Source organism: Bos indicus x Bos taurus, chromosome 27 (genome assembly GCF_003369695.1).
Source record: "Bos indicus x Bos taurus breed Angus x Brahman F1 hybrid chromosome 27, Bos_hybrid_MaternalHap_v2.0, whole genome shotgun sequence".
NCBI lineage: Eukaryota > Metazoa > Chordata > Mammalia > Artiodactyla > Bovidae > Bos > Bos indicus x Bos taurus.
In genome coordinates, this window is record NC_040102.1 from 7,208,249 (window position 1) to 7,227,240 (window position 18,992).

The 18,992-nt window shown below is 45.7% G+C and overlaps 1 protein-coding gene and 1 long non-coding RNA gene across 2 annotated transcripts; both read left to right on the forward strand.

The window, feature by feature from the left end:
- The first annotated feature begins 14 nt into the window (after positions 1 to 14).
- On the forward strand, positions 15 to 3,500 carry LOC113884998. Its single transcript, XR_003509093.1, has 4 exons — positions 15 to 880; positions 1,613 to 1,708; positions 2,237 to 2,319; positions 2,764 to 3,500. It is a non-coding gene; the product is annotated as an uncharacterized LOC113884998 (long non-coding RNA).
- Positions 3,501 to 10,256: 6,756 nt separating this feature from the next.
- LOC113884920 (protein FAM90A27P-like) lies at positions 10,257 to 18,172 on the forward strand. The gene is made up of 5 exons (XM_027530028.1): positions 10,257 to 11,163; positions 14,870 to 15,038; positions 15,467 to 15,663; positions 16,055 to 16,160; positions 16,688 to 18,172. Exons 2-5 carry the CDS (start codon positions 14,919 to 14,921, stop codon positions 17,393 to 17,395), a joined length of 1,131 nt encoding a protein of 376 aa, XP_027385829.1. The 5' UTR covers positions 10,257 to 11,163; positions 14,870 to 14,918; the 3' UTR covers positions 17,396 to 18,172.
- The last annotated feature ends 820 nt before the right edge of the window (positions 18,173 to 18,992 follow it).

Here is an 18,992-nt window from a genome sequence, read left to right on the forward strand (position 1 = left end):
CTCCCAGTATCAGAGTCTTTTCCAATGAGTCAACTCTTCGCATGAGGAGGCCAAAGTACTGGAGGTGACTGATACTCATGTGCCTGTGGGACAGAACTAATGTCAGGGCTGAGGGGAGCTGGAAGGCAGTGTGTTTCCAGAGGACTGCCAGGGCTGTTGGAGAAGCACTGTGGGCGCATAAGGCAGGAGATGATCTGGGGGCTTCCAGAGTGTTTACCTACAGCTGTAAACCACCATCCACTCTGGCGGGAGTCAGGGTCCCCGAGGGTGGGAACCTGGGAGGACACTAAGCGATTCTGGGTGCCACGGGCTGATGAACACAAAGTCAATGCTTAGCACGTTCTTATTTGCAGACTCTGACTTTCTGTGTTAGCAACCGCAGCTCTAGCTCTTCACATGGGATCTGGGAGAGAAGAGGCTGCATAGTATTCCCTGGATGTACCACCGGTTTCCAAGTGCTGGGCTGAGGCTACACCCAGGTGAAGGTTGGGGCTTGAATTCAGGTGGGTCTGGAAGCACAGGACTGGGGTCTCGTGGCTTCTCCATCCTCAGGTTGGTCTGCCTAGTGCTTGATCAGCTGTGAGTGAGATCCTGAGAAAGGCTCCCGGTGACTGAGCTCAAGGATGGAGCCCCTGGTAAGTAGTGATGCTTCCTCCTGAAGCTGCACCCAGTCCCCATCCTTCCTCAGCTCAGCTGCCCACTCTGGACAGCGATAGGGCTGCTCTGTCTAAACCAGAACATCCATAGTTTTTTAGGACTTGGTGACATTAAAGATGTAGCAGTCAACTTCACCCAGAAGAGTGGAGCCTGCTAGACAAGTCCCAGAAAAACCTGTTCAGAAATGTGATGCTGGAAACTGTCACCCACCTGGTCTCTGTAGGTGAGTCTGTCAACAGGGATGTGCCTGCACCTGTGTCCATTCTGTTCATTTACTCACTGAACAAGCATTTAGAACAGCTTCCCTGTGTCCCACTCCGGCTGCTTCCTGATTCTCTGCTAGTCCTCATAATTACTTAAAGGAAGACATTCCTTTTCATGGCACTTTTCATTACCACACTGAAAGGTTATCTTGGCCAGGTTTCATATCCTTATTGGTATTTAGTCTCAACGTTCAGAACAGGACTGGGGATTCAATGGCCATTTTGATGCATAAATAAAAGGATCAAATATTTTTAAAAATAATTCTTAAAAAAAAAATAATTCTTTTGTTCCAATCACTTCATGAAGGCTTAACACCCAAGTCCTGTATATGACATAATTTCTATTCTTCCTGTAAGGTGAATCACTACTGATCTTGTTTGACAGAAATATTCAGCCCACAGTACAGTCTCTTGATCTTTCCCATTTGGAAAAGACTAAGGATTCTGTGGCCTCTCTCTGAACTGGTGCACCGGCATCAGCCCCTAGACAGCCTCACTGTTCTTTGCTGCTGCTCTGGGTTTCCTCCTGGTCTGCTGAAGGACCTTCACTGTTCTGTCTGGTGAAGATGTTACCTGCACCGACCTTTAATTATCTCTTTATTGTCTTCACTACCTTACCCATGACTTGAGCACAGCAAAGGGTAATTAGCCCACGCTCAAAATCCACGTGTGTTTTTTTTTTAATCAAACAGGCTATCAAATTAGCAAATCAGATGTGATTTCATAGCTGGAACAAGGAACAGAGCTGTGGACTGAAGCAGCAGGAGGCCTCCAAGGTCAGAGTCCAGGTGAGCGCTAGGGGCCTGGGCTTCAGGGCAAAACAGTTTCAGCCAATGTGTTAAGTCCTTCGAGACACCAGATGAAAGTCTGATGAAGGCAGGGATATATTCCAAAGTGGAAGTGAGGACATTGGGGCATATTCCTCGTGTTGTCATCATTCTGCGCCCCTATCATCACCATTCGTTTTACTTCCTGCCATTTTCTCTTCTTTAAGGAAAGGGTTCTTGTGGAATTATCCCACTTAAATTTTCACATAGTGATTCTTGTCCTGATCCTGCCATTTCATGTTTTTTCCACCATTTTCTGACCCAATGTCACCTGCCCACATTACATTGTTATATTTTAATTCTGTTTTTATTTTCTAATAGATAATGACTTTTAAAATATTTCTTTCAAATACTACATTGAATATTTCCTTGCTATACACAGTTTCTCCAACTGAGTGCCAATTTTTGAAACATACATGGACCTTGGTGGTTGTCTACATTTTATTTCCCTAACGCCATTCTAAAATCTATATTTTTTCCATTCTTTAGGCAGTGAACAATCCCTTAAACAACAAGAAATGATATTCATGCAAAGTATCTACAGAAAGCACATATCCTCTACTATGTCAGTAGTAAGTTTCAGGGGTGGGAACCTCAGTCATCCAAATGAAAGACCCAGCAGTGTGATAAGTTGGTAATTGAGCACAGTTGCCTGTGTGTAAGTTAAGATAAAGCTCTTTCAGAGCAAATTTTTGGATATTCTGAAATTGGTTAAGTGAATATGAGCTTAAAACTAATATAAGCAAAAAAGTCAATAGCACGAACATTGTTTATCTCCTAGTCTTTAGAACACACTGAAGTTTTCAAAATTAATCTGATATCTGGGGTTTGGAAACTATAAAAGAGAATGTTTGTGCCTGAAGGGGAGTAACGCAACATGTTTGCAACTAACACGGGAGACATTTTACCAGGAGACTATTCCTGGTTGATGCTCTAGGGTGAACATGTAGAAGAATAAGTGTCTGCCTGGACATGGGCAAACCAGTAACAGCCTCATGTCTCCTTTCCCAAAACAGGTTTCTCACCAGCAAGGGGATCCTGCTGGATGCACTAATTCGAGAGATGAATTAGCTTCTAGATCTTCACCTCAACAGTCATCAATTCACTTAAGAACGAAACATGTCAGCAAACAGTGTGGAAAATCATGTAGTCAAGGATCATTTCTTAATGCACAGGGTCCTATTCACACTAGAGGAAAATCATGTGAATGTCTTCTATGTAAAAAAGTCTTTAATAATTACTTTAGCCTCAGATGACACAGGATGATTCACACAGGAGAGAAACCAAACAAATGCAGTCTGTGTGGAAATGGCTATTTTCTGAGAAACCACAATCAGGTCCACACTGGAGAGAAACGATTTGAATGTCATGTGTGTGGGAAACTCTTCAAAGTTCCTACCTGGAACATGAGAAAACACACAGGAGAGAAGCCCTATAAATGTCACCTGTGTGAGAAAAGTTTTCATCAAATCTCTTACCTTAGAAAACACGAGAAACCATCCCAAAGAGAAGCACTATGAATGTTGTCAGTGTGGGAGTCTTTAGCCAAAGCTCTGGCCTTAGTCAGCACAAGAGAATCCACACTGGAGAGAAACCTCACGTGTGTCTTGTGTGTGGAAAGGCCTTCAGTCAGAGTTCTGGATTGACTCGGCACAAAAGGACCCACACAGGAGAGAAACCCTATAAATGTCAGCGGTGTGGGAGCACCTTCAGTCAATATGCAAACCTGAGAAGGCATGAGAGAACACACACGGGTGAGCAACCCTATGAGTGTCAGCTCTGTGGGAAGTGCTGTAGTCACAGCTTTTCCCTTAGATGACACGAGGGAATCCAGCATCAGAGAGAAAAGCAGGAAGGCCCTCAGTAGACTTTCTCACCTGAGGTGACACGCTGTTCCTTCCACATTCCACACATGAGGAATGTGGGAGGAACAGCAGCCATAGCGTTAGCATTTAAACTCACCAAGTTCACACTCAGTAAAGTAACTGTCTGTAATCAATATGGAGGCTCCTTCAGGCATCACAATCCCTGGTCCAGACAGGAATCATCTGTGGACAGGATCCACATGTGTGCTATCTCTGTGGCAAAGCCTTTAGTCATTGGCCTGACCTCAGGTAACTTAGCAGCTGCTGCTGCTGCTACTAAGTCACTTCAGTCGTGTCCGACTCTGTGTGACCCCATGGACTGCAGCCTACCAGGCTCCTCTGTCCATGGGATTTTCCAGGCAAGAGTACTGGATTGGGGTGCCATTGCCTTCTCCAACTTAGAACAACTCCCTCTAAATACAATATGGGTGTTTTCAGCAACAACTCCCAACCCTTAAAGACCCTAGAGGATGTGAGAAGAGGGTAAGAATGCCTAGTTTTTCTTTCATAATCATTGTTCAACGTGAGCCAACTCCATGTGGAGAACAACTAGGACTTTGATAACTGTCAACAAACATTTGGCCAAGCCCCAGGCTTGATGTGCACAAGAAATTCCGTGAAAAAAATAAGCACTAAGACAAGACCAAGTGGATATCTTCCTGGATATCCACTCGGATGAGATGTGTTCCTGCCAAAGCAGCACAATTCCCCAAGAAGGCCCGAGTCCACTCACAGAAACTCACACAAGGATGGTACTGATACCTCACTACTTTTCTCTTTTTTCTTACTTATTTATTTAATTTTAGCTATGCGGGGTCTTTTTTGCTATGAGGGCTTTTTCTCTAGTTGCAGCGAGCCAGGGCCACTCTCTGGTTGCCCTGTGCAGGCTTTTCCTTGCAATCGCTTCTCTTGCTGCAGGGCACAGGCTCTACGGTGCATGGACTCAGTAGTTGTGTCTCCCGGGCGCTAGAACGCAGGCTCAATAGTGGCACATGGGCTTAGTTGCTCTGTAGCATGTGTGATCTCCCCACACCAGGGATCGAACCCATGTCTCCAGCATTGGCAGGTGGATTCTTATCCACTGAACTACCAGGGAAACTCCATCATTAGCTTTCAAAATCTCCACGAGGAATTCTGGGGACAGCCAGGTGGTAAAACTGAGCAAGGGTAAGGGGAAACCAATTGTTTTGTCTGTCTATTGCCATGCATTTCATTCCTTGGGTACAAATGGCTCAACAAGGTCATGTGACCTTGGAGTAGCATGAAGGTCAGTTTGCAAAGACAACTTTCCCCATGGACACATCCTCGGCCTCCTGAGTAGCTTCACGTCATCCAGTGAAGTTTGTCCAGCACCCATTTTTCTGAGATTCTACTGACAGATAGGAGGAGTGCAGCTGGATTTCAGGTTGCTTTGAAATATATGTGGTGTTCAGCTACACCCCCAGAGAAATGGAACAGCAGTCAAAATATGTAGTGATGTGGCTTTAGACAATGGGGTGAAGATTCTTTAATTTTTAAAAATTTTCCTTTCTATTTTTCTGAGGTATTCTGTTATAATATTAGATGAGTTTTAGGTTTACAACAATATATTTCAGCTCCTGCATGCCATGCACCTGCTCAGCACCAACAGGTTAACTTCCCTCCTTTACTCTCCGTGACTGTGTTACCCTTGGGCCCTCCCGCCTGCCAATTCCCCGCTGCATCCACCACTCAGTTCCGAGTATCTGTGTATGTGTTCTTGTGTCATTTGTTTTGTTCCTTGATTTTTTTTTCACTTGATTTCTTTTTGTTTCTTGGTTTCTTCCTGCTTCACACATGAGTAGAGTCAATAGGTGTTTCTCTTCTCTTAATCTGTCTTCAGACATGTAAAGAACAAAGCTGATATATGACTTGAATTAGTCAGGAAAGTCTTAACGAGGTCACATGACCTTGGAGCAGTAACAAGTCAGCTAAGAAATGGAAATTCCACCACAGACCCTCAGCCACCTCCGAGGCTGCATCCCCTCCAGTGGACAGAGTCCAGTTCCCACCATTCTGAGCATCTACTGATAGATGGGAGGTACCCAGCTGGATTTCTGGTTGTTTGTTTTTATTTGGTGTTCAGTGTATCCCCTAGAGAAACAAGACGTAGATAAAATATGTACACAGGTGTCTTTATGCACTGTGAAAGTCGTTCAGTCCTGCCTGACTCTTTGCGACCCCAGGGACTGTATAGTCCCTGGAATTCTCCAGGCAAGAATACTGGAGTGGGTGGTCTTTCCCTTCTCCAGGGAATCTTTCCAACTCAGGGATCGAACCCAGGTCTCCTGCATTGCAGGCAGATTCTTTACCCGCTGAGTCACAAGGGATGCACTGAGGCATGGATAATGTAATTTTTAAGTACTTCTTTTTCTAGGGTACCTTTGGCTTACAATAGTACATGTTTTATTTGTATAAAAATAGATTTCAACTCTGCCATGCCATAAAACTGACCAGCACCAAAAACTGGGTTTTTCTTTTACCACCCTGTGGGCCTCTTTTACTGCCACCTTCTGACACCTGCTGCTCTGTTCTGTGAATGTGTGTTTTTTCTTGTTTCATTTGCTCTCTCTTAATAATGTTTTGTACTTCTTCCCTCTTTTTTTTTGTATTTATTGTTCCATATATGAGTGAATTTTCTAAGGCATTTCTCTTTTCTGAAAGTGTCTGCAAGATGTTGTTAGATCAAATGTGATACTTAACCTTGATTGGATTAATACAACCTCGTCAAGGTCAGGTGATGTGGGAGCACACTCAAAGGCAGCAGGAGAGGGAAATGACCCCACTGACTCTCCTTAGCCACCTTCAAAGGTGCACAAAGTGTCCAGCACCGACATTCTGAGCATTTACTGACAGGTAAGAGGGATGCGGCTGGGATTAAGGCTGTTTTAAATTTGGTGGTGTATGTCCATGGGAGAAATGGGACAGTAGGTGAAAGAGGTGTCAATGTGGTCTAGGTGATGGGGTATGGATACTTTAATGTTTACATTTCATGATTTTTGTAGGGTGATTTTCTTGAAGAGATCTCTAGTCTTTCCCATTCTGTTGTTTTCCTCTCTTTCTTTGCATTGATTGCTGAGGAAGGGTTTCTTATCTCTCCTTGCTATTCTCTGGAACTCTGCATTCAGATGCTTATGTCTTTCCTTTACTCCTTTGCTTTTGGCTTCTCTTCTTTTCAGAGCTATTTGTAAGGCCTCCTCCGACAGCCATTTTGCTTTTCTGCATTTCTTTTCCATGAAGATGGTCTTGATCCCTGTCTCCTGTACAGTGTCACGAACTTCCATCCATAGTTCCTCAGGTACTCTGCCTATCAGATCTAGTCCCTTAAATCTATTTCTCCCTTCCAGTGTATAATCATCAGGGATTTGATTGAGGTCATACCTGAATGGTCTAGAGGTTTTCCCCACTTTCTTCCATTTAAGTCTGAATTTGGCAAGAAGGAGTGCATGATCTGAGCTACAGTCAGCTCCCGGTCTTGTTTTTGCTGACTATAAAGAGCATCCCCATCTTTGGCTGCAAAGAATATAATCAATCTGATTTCGATGTTGACCATCTGGTGATGTCCATGTGTAGAGTCTTCTCTTGTGTTGTCGGAAGAGAGTGTTTGCTATGACCAGTGCATTCTCTTGGCAAAACTCTATCAGCCTTTGCCCTGCTTCATTCCGTATTCCAAGGCCAAATTTGCCTGTTACTCCAGGTGTTTCTTGACTCCCTGCTTTTGCATTCTAGTCCCTGATAATGAAAAGGACATCTTTTTTGGTTGTTAGTTTTAAAAGGTCTTGAAGGTCTTCATAGAACTGTTCAACTTCAGCTTCTTCAGGTTTAATGGTTGGGGCATAGGCTTGGATTACTCTGATATTGAAAGGTTTGCATTGGAAATGAACAGAGATCATTCTGTGGTTTTTGAGATTGCATCCAAGTACTGCATTTCAGACTCTTTGGTTGACCATGACGACTACTCCATTTCTTCTCAGGGATTCCTGCCCACAGGAGTAGATATAATGATCATCTGAGTTAAATTCACCCATTCCAGTCCATTTTAGTTGGCTGATTCCTTGAATGTCAGTGTTCACACTTGCCATCTCCTGTTTGACCACTTCCAATTTGCCTTGATTCATGGACCTGACACTCTAGGTTCCTATGCAATATTGCTCTTTACAGTGTCGGACCTTGCTTCTATCACCGGTCCCATCCACAACAGGGTATTGTTTTTGCTTTGGCTCCATCCCTTCATTCTTTCTGAAGTTATTTCTCCACGGATCTCCAGTAGCATATTGGGCACCTACTGACCTGGGGAGTTCCTCTTGCAGTATCCTATCATTTTGCCTTTTCATACTGTTAATGGGGTTCTCAAGGCAAGAATACTGACATAGTTTGCCATTCCCTTCTCCAGTGGACCACATTCTGTCAGACCTCTCCACCATGACCCTCCCACCTTGGGCGGCCCCACAGGGCATGGCTTAGTTTCACTGAGTTAGACAAGGCCGTGGTCCATGTGATCAGATTGGCTAGTTTTCTGTGATTGTGGTTTCCGTGTGTCTGCCCTCTGATGCCCTCTCGCAACACCTACCATCTTGCTTGGCTTCTCTTACCTTTGACGTGGGGTATTTCTCCATGGCTGCTCCAGAAAGTACAGCCGCTGCTCCTTACTTTGGATGAGGGCTATCTCCTCAGGGCCGCCCCTCCGGACCTGAAGGTGGAGTAGTTCCTCTCAGCCCTCCTGAGCATGCACAGCCGCCTCTCCTTGAATGTGGGTTTCTCCTCTCAGCCACCTCCCCTGACCTCAGGCATGTAGTAGCTCCTCTTGGCGGCCCCCCTGACCTCGGGTGTGGCGTAGCTCCTCTTGGCCACGGATGATGTGATCACTCACCTAGAGACTAACATCCTGGAATGTGAAGTCCAGTGGGCCTTAGAAAGCATCACTATGAAAAAAGCTAGTGGAAGTGATGGAATTCCAGTGGAGCTATTTCAAATCCTGAAAGATGATGCTGTGAAAGTGCTGCACTCAATATGTCAGCAAATGTGGAAAACTCAGCAGTGACCATGGGACTGGAAAAGTTCAGTTTTCATTCCAATCCCAAAGAAAGGCAATGCCAAAGAATGCTCAAACGAACACACAATTGCACTCATCTCACATGCCAGTAAAGTAATGCTCAAAATTCTCCAAGCCAGGCTTCAGCAGTACGTGAACAGAGAACTTCCAGATATTCAAGCTGGTTTTAGAAAAGGCAGAGGAACCGGAGGTCAAATTGTCAACATCTGCTGGATCATTGAAAGCAAGAGAGTTCCAGAAAAACATCTATTTCTGCTTTATTGACTATGCCAAAGCTTTTGACTATGTGGATCACAATAAAATGTGGAAAATTCTGAAAGACATAGAAATACCAGACAACCTGACCTGCCTCATGAGAAACCTATATGCAGGTCAGGGAGCAACAGTTAGAACTGGACATGGAACAACAGACTGGTTCCAAATAGGAAAAGGAGTACATCAAGGCTGGCTGTTGTCACCCTGCTTATTTAACTTCTATGCAGAGTACACCATGAGAAATGCTGGGCTGGAGGAAGCACAAGCTGGAATCAAGATTGCTGGGAGAAATACCAATAACCTCACATATGCAGATGACACAACCTTATGGCAGAAAGTGAAGGGGAACAAAAAGCTTCTTGAAGAAAGTGAAAGAGGAGAGTGAAAAAGTTGGCTTAAAGCTCAACTTCAGAAAACAAAGATCATGACATCTGGTCCCATCACTTCATGGCAAATAGATAAGGACACAGTGAAACAGTGGCAGACTTAATTTTTTGGGGGGCTCCAAAATCACTGCAGATGGTGATTGCAGCCATGAAATTAAAAGACGCTTACTCCTTGGAAGGAAAGTTAGGACCAACCTAGATGCATATTCAAAAGCAGAGATATGACTTTGCCAGCAAAGGTCCATCTAGTCAAGGCTATGGTTTTTCCAGTGGTCAAGTATGGATGTGAGAGTTGGACTGTGAAGAAAGCTGAGTGCTGAAGAATTGATGCTTTTGAACTATGGTGTTGGAGAGGACTCTTGAGAGTCCCTTGGATTGCAAGGATATCCAACCAGTCAATCCAAACAGAGATCAGTCCTGGGTGCTCATTGGAAGGACTGATGCTGAAGCTGAAGCTCCAATACTTTGGCCACCTCATGCGAAGTGTTGACTCATTGGAAAAGCCCTTGATGCTGGGAGGGATTGGGGGCAGGAGGAAAAGGGGACGACAGAGGATGAGATGGCTGAATGGCAATCCAGACTCGATGCACATGAGCTTGTGTGAACTCCGAGAGTTGGTGATGGACAGGGAGGCCTGGCCTGGTGCTGTGATTCATGGGGTCACAAAGAGTCGCACACCAATGAGCGACTGAACTGAACTAATTCAGTGAATTTGTTAGATTAAATGTTATGTGTACAAAAAATATATTTCAATTCCAGTAGATCATACAATTGGTGAGCACCAACAACTTGGGTGTTTCTGTTACCATCCTGTGGACCCGTTTCACTCGTCAGCCGTCCCTTTGCCACTATCCTCTGACATGCCCTACATGTTCTGTGAGAATGTTTGCTTTTGTGTCATTTGCTTTCCTTTCTTTTTGTTTTGACTTATTTGCTTTTAAAATTTGTGTTTAATGTTCCACATCGAAGTGAATTCACAAGACATTTCTCTTTTCTAAATGGGTCTTCAAGACACTGAGAGATACAGGGTGAGTTTTGCTGTTCAGTCGTTCAGTTGTGTCTGACTCCTTGTGACCCCCTGGACTGTAGCCTACATAATGTTGATTGGTTAAGAAAACCTCATCACAAAAAAGGAAAGAAAACCTCATCAAGGTCATGTGACCTTAGGGGAGTCTCAAGTCAGCAGGAAAGGGAAATTTCCCCTCTGACCCTCCTCAGCCACCCTGGAAGCTGCATCTCCTCAGCTGGAGTGTCCAGCACTCATGATTCTGAGCATCTGCTGACAGACTAGAGGCTCACAGCTGCATTTCAGGTTGTGTGGTTTAAATTTGGTGTTTGGCTAGTCCCTCAGGGAAATGGGACAAGAGTAAAATCATGTAGTGATGTGGCTTTAGGCAACCTGGGATCGATTCTGTAATTTCTTTAGAATTTTATTTTACTTGTTTTAAGTTTTGGTATTATCCCATTATAATTTTAGTGAAGTTTTAGGTGCATCACCATACATTTCAGCTTCTGTGAACCACACAACTTCTTAGCACCAAAAACTGCAGTTTTCCTCTGTTACTATTTGCTGCCCCATTTTCTTTGAGGCTCCTCTTCTGATTTCCTTTACTCAGGTCTGTGTATCTTTGTATTTGCTATCATGTCAACGTTGTCTTCTTTAAAATTCTTTTTTCTTGTTTTCTTTTTGTTTGTCTTTTTTGTTCCACATATGAGTGAAATTGTGAATTATTTCTTTCTCTTCACATGTCTTCAGATGTGGTTAGACCGAAGGGAATAGATGACGTCACTTGGCTAAGAAACTCTCGACAAGCTCATGCAACCTTGGATCAGCCTCAGGTCAGCTGGGAAAGGGACATTCCTTCTTGACTGGTCCTCAGCCACCATCAAAGCTGCATCTCCCTCAGTGAGGGCATTCCTCCCGCACCTCTCTGATCATCTCCTACAGAGAGGAGGAGCACAGCTGGATTTTAGGATGGTTTGCTTTTTAAACCTGGTGTTCAGCATATTATTCAGAAAAAAGTCCATAGTAAACTTATGTAGTGGTGTGGATTGGCAAGAGGGGAAGATGTCCTGAACTTTATGATTTCAGTTTTTTAATTGAGTAAACGTTGATGTTAATATTAGATGTTTCATTTGTACTTGTTTTTGCAATTACAAAGCTAATTTTAAAACTTTAGGGTGAACTCCATAGGAATAAAAAAGAATGGGAAAGGATAACCCCCTCACCCTCTGAGAGTGGCAGAAAGGGAGAGAGGCTACTTGAGGGGAAGGAAGCACAAAAGGGACCTGCTGCAGACTCAGGGCAAAGGGAACACCATCGGTCCTGGGCCCAGGAGCCCTGTGGCAGGAAACCCCAGCGTGGGGCACTGGCTTCAGGCACAGAGGCCAAGGGCAAGAGGGTTGCACACAAAGCCCCAAAGCTACTTGGATTCCCCCTTCCCTTTTGCCTTTTTCAGCTTCTGCTGCGTGATCTGCATGTCTCTCTGCTTGGGGGACAATCGCCCCAGCGGCTCAGTGCTTTCCCTTAACTGAGCTGCTCTGCCTTTTCTTATTCTTCTGGCAGGCAAGCTCATGCTGGCTACCTCGCGTCATGGTGACTGCAGCGACTCTGCCCTTTTGTACATTATTATATTTCAGCTTTTTGAGCCTTATTCATGCTCACCACCCAGATTTTCCTCTGTCACTGCCGTCACATTTGACCACCGTGACTCTCCTGCCTTCTCCCCTGAAGCTTCCTCCCTCAGTTCAGTTCAGTCACTCAGTCGTGTCTGACTCTTTGCGACCCCATGGACTGCAGCACGACAGGCTTCCCTGTCCATCACCAACTCCCAGTGTTTCCACAAGCGCATGTCCATTGAGTTGGTGATGCCATCCAACCACCTCATCCTCTGTCGTCCGCTTCTCCTCCTGACTTCAATCTTGTCCAGCATCAGGGTCTTTTCAAGTGAGTCACTTCTTCACATGAGGTGGCCAAAGAATTGGAGTTTCAGTTTCAGCATCAGTCCTTCCACAGAACACCCAGGACTGATCTCCTTTAGGATGGACTGGCTGGATCTCCTTGCAGTCCAAGGGTCTCTCAAGAGTCTTCTCCAACACCACAGTTCAAAAGCCTCAATTCTTTGGCACTCAGCTTTCTTCACAGTCCAACTCTCACATCCATACATGACTACTGGAAAAACCATAGCTTTGACTAGATGCACCTTTGTTGGCAAAGTAATGTCTCTGCTTTTGAATATGCATCTAGGTTGGTCATAAATTTTCTTCCAAGGACAAAATGTCTTTTAATTTCATGGTTGCAGTCATCATCTGCAGTGATTTGGGAGCCCCCCAAAATAAAGTCTGCCACTGTTTCCACTGTTTCCCAATCTATTTGCCATGAAGTGATGGGATCAGATGCCATGATCTTAGTTTTCTGAATGTTGAGGTTTAGGCCAACTTTTTCACTCTCCACTTTCACTTTCATCAAGAGGCTCTTTAGTTCTTCACTTTCTGCCATAAGGCTGGTATCATCTGCATATCTGAGGTTATTGATATTTCTCCCGGCAATCGTCATTCCAGCTTGTGCTTCATCCAGCCCAGCGTTTCTCATGATGCACTCTGCATGTAAGTGAAATAAGCAGGGTGACGATATACAGCCTTGACGTACTCCTTTCCTGGTTTGGAACCAGTCTGCTGTTCCATGTCTGGTTCTAACTGTTGCTTCCTGACCTGCATATATTTCTCAGGAGGCAGGACAGGTGGTCTGGTATTCCCATCTCTTTCAGAATTTTTCAGAGTTTATTGTGATCCACTCAGTCAAAGTGCTTTGGCATAGTCAATAAAACAAAAGTCGATGTGTCTGGTATTCCCATCTCTTTCAGAATTTTTCAGAGTTTATTGTGATCCACTCAGTCAAAGTGCTTTGGCATAGTCAATAAAACAAAAGTCGATGTTTTTCCACAACCCTCTTGCTTTTATGGTGATACAGTGGATGAGGAAGCCTCCTCCCTACTGTACGCTGCCTGTTCTCATATCTGTGTGTTGCCTCTGTCTCTGCTGTGTTTGTCGCTGTGCTGGTTTGTTCCTTCTGTGTCTGCTCTCACTCTTCTACCCAGGAGGGAAATCCTCCTGTCTTTGCTTTCAGCCTCTGACTTAATTCATCAGCATCATAGCACTAAGGTCTCTCCATGTTCTGGAAAATAATAACATCTCAACTGTTTTTCTTTTTCTGGCTAATTAGATTTCCATTGAATAGGCATACCATTGAAATCCAAAAACATTATTTGTTCATCCTTAGTTTAAACATGTATTTCACATGAGCTAGGTACAAGTGAGACGCTGAGGACAAAAGTTCCAGAAAACAGACCCTCAGCTGTGAATCATCTAATCTAGTAGAGAGGAAGATAATTTGAAGTGAATTTGTACTTGAAAATTGCCTTCCCTGATGTCAAATGGGAGAGTCCAATTTTCCAAATAATCGCACTTATTTTTGATTTTCAAATGCCTATTCCTCAATATTAAGTGTAGCTTCCCCCTAGCACAAATGTTTGTGTACATGTGGGGAGATCTTTTACCTCCTAGACTGTGATACATGTAACCCAAGTCTCTAAATTTAGTCTTCCAAGGATACAAATCCAAATGCATGATATTCTGGGTCTTAATCTGTGTGTCGGGAATCAGGGGAGAATATAGAAATGTCTGGGCAGCTCAGTTCAATCTCTCAGTCACATCTGACTCTTTGGGACCCCGTGGACTGCAGCACACCAGGCTTCCCTGTCCATCTTCACCTCTGGGAGCTTACTCAAACTCATGTCGATCGAGTCGGTAATGACATCCAACCATCTCATCCTCTGTCGTCTCCTTCTTCTCCTGCCTTCCATCTTTCCCAGTATCCAGTCTTTTCCTATGAGTCAGTTCTTAACATCAGATGGCCAAAGTATGGGAGTTTCACCTTGAGCATCAGTCCTTCCAGTGAATATTCAGGACTGATTTCCTTTAGGATGGACTGGTTGATCTCCTGGCAGCCCAAAGTACTCTCAAGAGTCTTTTCCAACACCACAGTTCAAAAGCATCAATCCTTCAGCATTCGCCTTTGTTTACAGTCCAACTCTCACATCCATACAAGACTACTGGAAAAATCATAGCCTTGACTAGACGGACCTTTGTCAGCAAAGGAATGTCTCTGCTTTTTAATATGCTGTCTAGATTACTCATAGCTTTTCTTCCAAGCAACAAGTGTCTATTCATTTCATGGCCACAGTCACCATCTATAGTGATTTTTGAGCCCCCAAAAATAAAGTCTGTCACTATTTCCCTATCCTTTTACCATGATCTTAGTTTTCTGAATGTTGAGTTTTAAGCCAACTTTTTCACTCTCTTCTTCCACTTTCATCAAGAGGTTCTTTAGTTCTTCTTCACATTCTGTAAAGAGAAAGATCTGGGCAGGAGAAGTCAATATGTCAGAAACCTGGTCCTGATGTCATGATTCCCATTTAGGGTCGATAGGGCAGGAATGTCTCTGTGTCTCTGCATCAAAATGACAGTTTCTTCTTTCTTTTCACAGAGGAGATACAAAAATTAAGATTGAGGAGAATCTCCAGTAGGTGTGGAAGATGGCTGGTCATTACGGATGGCTAAGAGCCTGCCAACTCTTTCAAGACCAGAAAGTGAGGAAGCAAAACTCGGGACCTGTGAGGCAGATGGTTCCACCACCACAGGAGAAAGACTCCATGGTGAGTGGAGGCTTGGACCTGCAGGGAATCTGTGGGTGGCATGAACTGTGGAGACAGGGTTTAGACCTGGAATATTCTGGGTCCATAACTAACTAGTGCATTCGCATCCAAAGATAGCTGCCTTGAACTCCCTCCCCAGCAGATCGGGCCACTCAGAGCCTGGGAGGAACCATCAGGGCTCCTCGGGGTTATGTCTGCCCTGGCTTCATGGGGCTCTTACTGTTTACCTTAGACCGCCAGACCCTCCTCCTCTGATGCTCCTGACAAGGGCTTTGGGAACCACAATATTGTAACTATCCCGGCACCTGAGGGACCGCATCCTTTCTCCAGAACCAGCATGCAACGCTCTCCATCCGTCCTTGCATTCTCTTTGGCCTCCTGCCTGTGGCTTCTGCTGACTCACTGACCTGGTTCTCCTCCACCCACAGGTGAAGTGTAAGGACTGTGGAGCCTTTGGGCACACAGCAAGGAGCCTCAGGTGCCCCATGAAGCGCTGGCAAGGGGCGATGGTCCCCTTGCCCTTGGGGTCCAGATTCGGTAAGGAGAACCTGGCGTGGAAGCTGCAGGACACACCGACCCCAGGGACCCCTAACACGGCTGAGAGAAAGGAGGAGGAAAGGCAGAGGTGAGCACTGGGGAGGTGGGACCCAAGGTCTGGGCTGCAATCTGTAGACAGTTCCTCTCCTTATTGACACTGTGCTGAGCCATGTCTAGAAAGGACAGGGAAACTCGGGAGACAGAGCCAGGAATGACGTCCTCAGGGGCCACACTCGGGGGCTCACACTAGGCCCTGAAGTCACTAAAGAGAGTGTGAAACACAACTTTGCAGCTGACCGGCCCCGAAGCCCTGGAGGGGTCTCTGGAGTCGGGGAAGGACATGGGGGTTCAGCACAAAGGCAGAGGGGTTCAGGTCTGGTGTCACTCCCAAACTAGGAAAGGGGCTGGGCCTCAGCACCGTTGGTCCCAACTGTGACAAGAACACTGGGTTTCTGACACTTGACACGTTTGTGTTGCAGGAAAGAGGAGCAGCAGAGGAAGCTCCTGCAGCGATTTCCCAGAAGGCCTCATGGTCGGCAGCCACAGAGCTGGAAGGAGGAGCCGGAGCCCGGCCTCTGCCTGAGGGTCAGTCTCTGCTGGGCCCCCTCTAATCCACTGGCCTCAGTTCTGTCTGTGGGAGGAAACCGGTCATATTCTTTCCTGACCAATGGCATCATTTATTTTTCAGATGCCATTTTCCGTGGTGCCTTTGATTTTGCATTCTTACTCACATGTCTGGCGAGAAGCTGGCAGAGACATGGAAGTGATTTTATCAGCAGCTTCCATAGTCAAATCCTTTAAGTTAGAACAGGAATCTGTAAATTGTGATTCATCCTCCAAAACTGGACAGGAAAATTCATTTTGCCATCAAGGCACCTGCAAATTACCAATCTGTGTACAGTCTCAAATAGAAGGTCGACCAAACACTTGCTTCCCCTTACTTAACAAGAGACATGGTTTGAACATTTCCATTTGATGTATAAATGTATCAAGGTCACATGAGCACCCTGATGTTGAGGATCTTATCATATAAAATGAATGCATGTGAGGTGTTTTACTGGATGGAGAGGAGATTCTCACACCTGGCTTCTCTGTGTGGTCTTGTCTTCCAGCACCCAAACATGCCCATTCTTATCCACACATCCAAGAGGCAATCCTTCCAGGATCCAGATCACCCAAGAGGGTCACCAACGAGGAGACATGATGTGAAATCCAGCCTCCCCACAGTGCCTCTCATCGGCAGGAATTTGGCCCCGGCCTCCAAGGGCCGCATCGAGGCTCCAGGCAAGAGATGTGCACAGACCCCCAGCCTGACATGTGTGAACCCCCCAAAGAAACCTAGACTCAGCCCCGTCCAGACCCCCCAGCAGAGCACTCTGACAGCAGATCTGGGGGCCTTCCTGAATCTCCCTCCTCCACCCTGCACAGCTGGACGTGGACCGAGAGTGGCCGCCCGTGTATCCAGGGAGACACCTGCCCAGGGGCAACGGTTTGACCTCCAGCCTCCAGCGGACAGATCTCCCTCCAGGAGCGTGGGTGCCGTTCCCGCAGCACAGCCCCCACCCATCATCCGTGTCCCGGCCCAGCCTCTCAGGATGCTGTTCCTGAGAGACGGTGAAGGCTGCTGGAGCTGCTGGTACACGGCGCCCCCGTCTCCGTGGCCTGCGGAGCGGCCAGCCCTTGCTGCTCAGAGCCCGTCCGTCAACCAGGAGCCCGACGGACATGCTGTCCCGGGGCCCCGGAGCATCCTCTATGATGACCTCCAGGTGTCTTCTTCCTCCGAAGAGAGTGACTGGGACGAAGACACCAGTGGCAACTGAACCTTGTCCTCCAGTTTCAGGAGGTGCCCTGTCGTGACTGTGACCTTGGCGGGTGGGCTGGGTGTTAGAGGGAGTGGCTGTTTCCAGTGAAGCAGGACTCCCCACCCTGGTGGGTGAGACAGCAGTGGGACCGGACCACCCTGGGGACACACAGCTGCACACACTGCACTGTCTCCTCATGGAATCTGAGTCTGTCCCATGGCAGTTACCCAACCAAATGTCAAGCTGTCAACCTCAATCTGTTATCAGTAGTTGAGGCAAATTCTAGGAGTGACTTTAACCATTGTGCAGATAGGAAGTAATGGTAGTATCGGTAGTTGACGATGGTAGTGTCTGTTTTGAATGGTAGTATCTGTATCTGAACATTTGGAACCTGCCTAAAGGGCCTGACTCTGCTCTGCAGAAGGTCAGCCGCTCCCTGTCCTGACAGAAGTCTAGTGGGCTCTGTGGAGTCTTGCACTATAAATCACAGTGGGGAAAATTCCCAAGGCTGTGCTTATCAAGTGTCATTAAATGTTACTACAAAGCTTTGTTTTTAAAATTGTCTTTCTGTGTTTTCAATATAAACAAAAAAAATTATACAGTCCTCTCAAGAGATGTAGAAAGATCATTTGGTCACATTCAACATCCTGGTCAGGCATGCCCTGCACCCAGCCCCTGCAGGGTCTTCCTTCTGCCCTAAATCAAATCAGCAATAGGTCAAGATCCATTTCATATGTATATATAATTAAATACTGTTGAATGTAATATGCTAATAGTTTATTAAGATCTTTTGTATTTATGCTTATCAGGACATTTTTGATTTTGTTATTATGTATCATTTGACTTTGTTATCCTGGAATGCTACGCTTAGTGGCTCAGTCGTGTGTAACTCTTTTGGACCCCACGGACTGCAGTCCACCAGGCTCCTCTGTCCATGGGGATTCTCCAGGCAAGCATCCTGGAGTGGGTTGTCAGGCCCTCCTCCAGGAGATCTTCCCAACCCAGGGATTCAACCCAGGCCTCCTGCACTGCAGGCAAATTCTTTACAGACTGAGCCACTAGGGAAGCCCTATTATGTCATACTGGTATGAAAAACTAGTTGGAATCAGTTGCCGCCTTACTTTTGAATGATAATTTTGGTAGGATTGATACACTGTCTCCTACAAATTTTATAAAATTTACCAATGAAAAAGTTTGAATTTTAATAAAGTTTTACCATAGAAAACATTTTGTGTGTGGTTTTTATCTCTAAGCCTTGACGATCATCTTAATACTATTTTGACTCAAGATAGATCTTGTAATGGAGGGGAAAGAGGAGCATGGGAGGACGTTATGAAAAACACAGAATCAGGGCCTCCCAGATCCCCGTGGCCACTTAAGCACGTTAACAATGCCCCCATGTCAGTCCCCTGCTTGGAGAATGTGGTCAGCCTGTGCACTGCCTACAGCCACAGGAAGCCCCAGAACTACCTCAGCCCTCATTCTCAGGTGCCCTGTGCTAGCTCTTCTGCCAGAACCCTGGGATTTCACACAGCAGGCTTCTGAGTATCTCAGCAGGGGGCTACAGGCAAGTGTCAGGGACTGTTGTTTTTGGACCAACAGGGGCCAGCAGAGG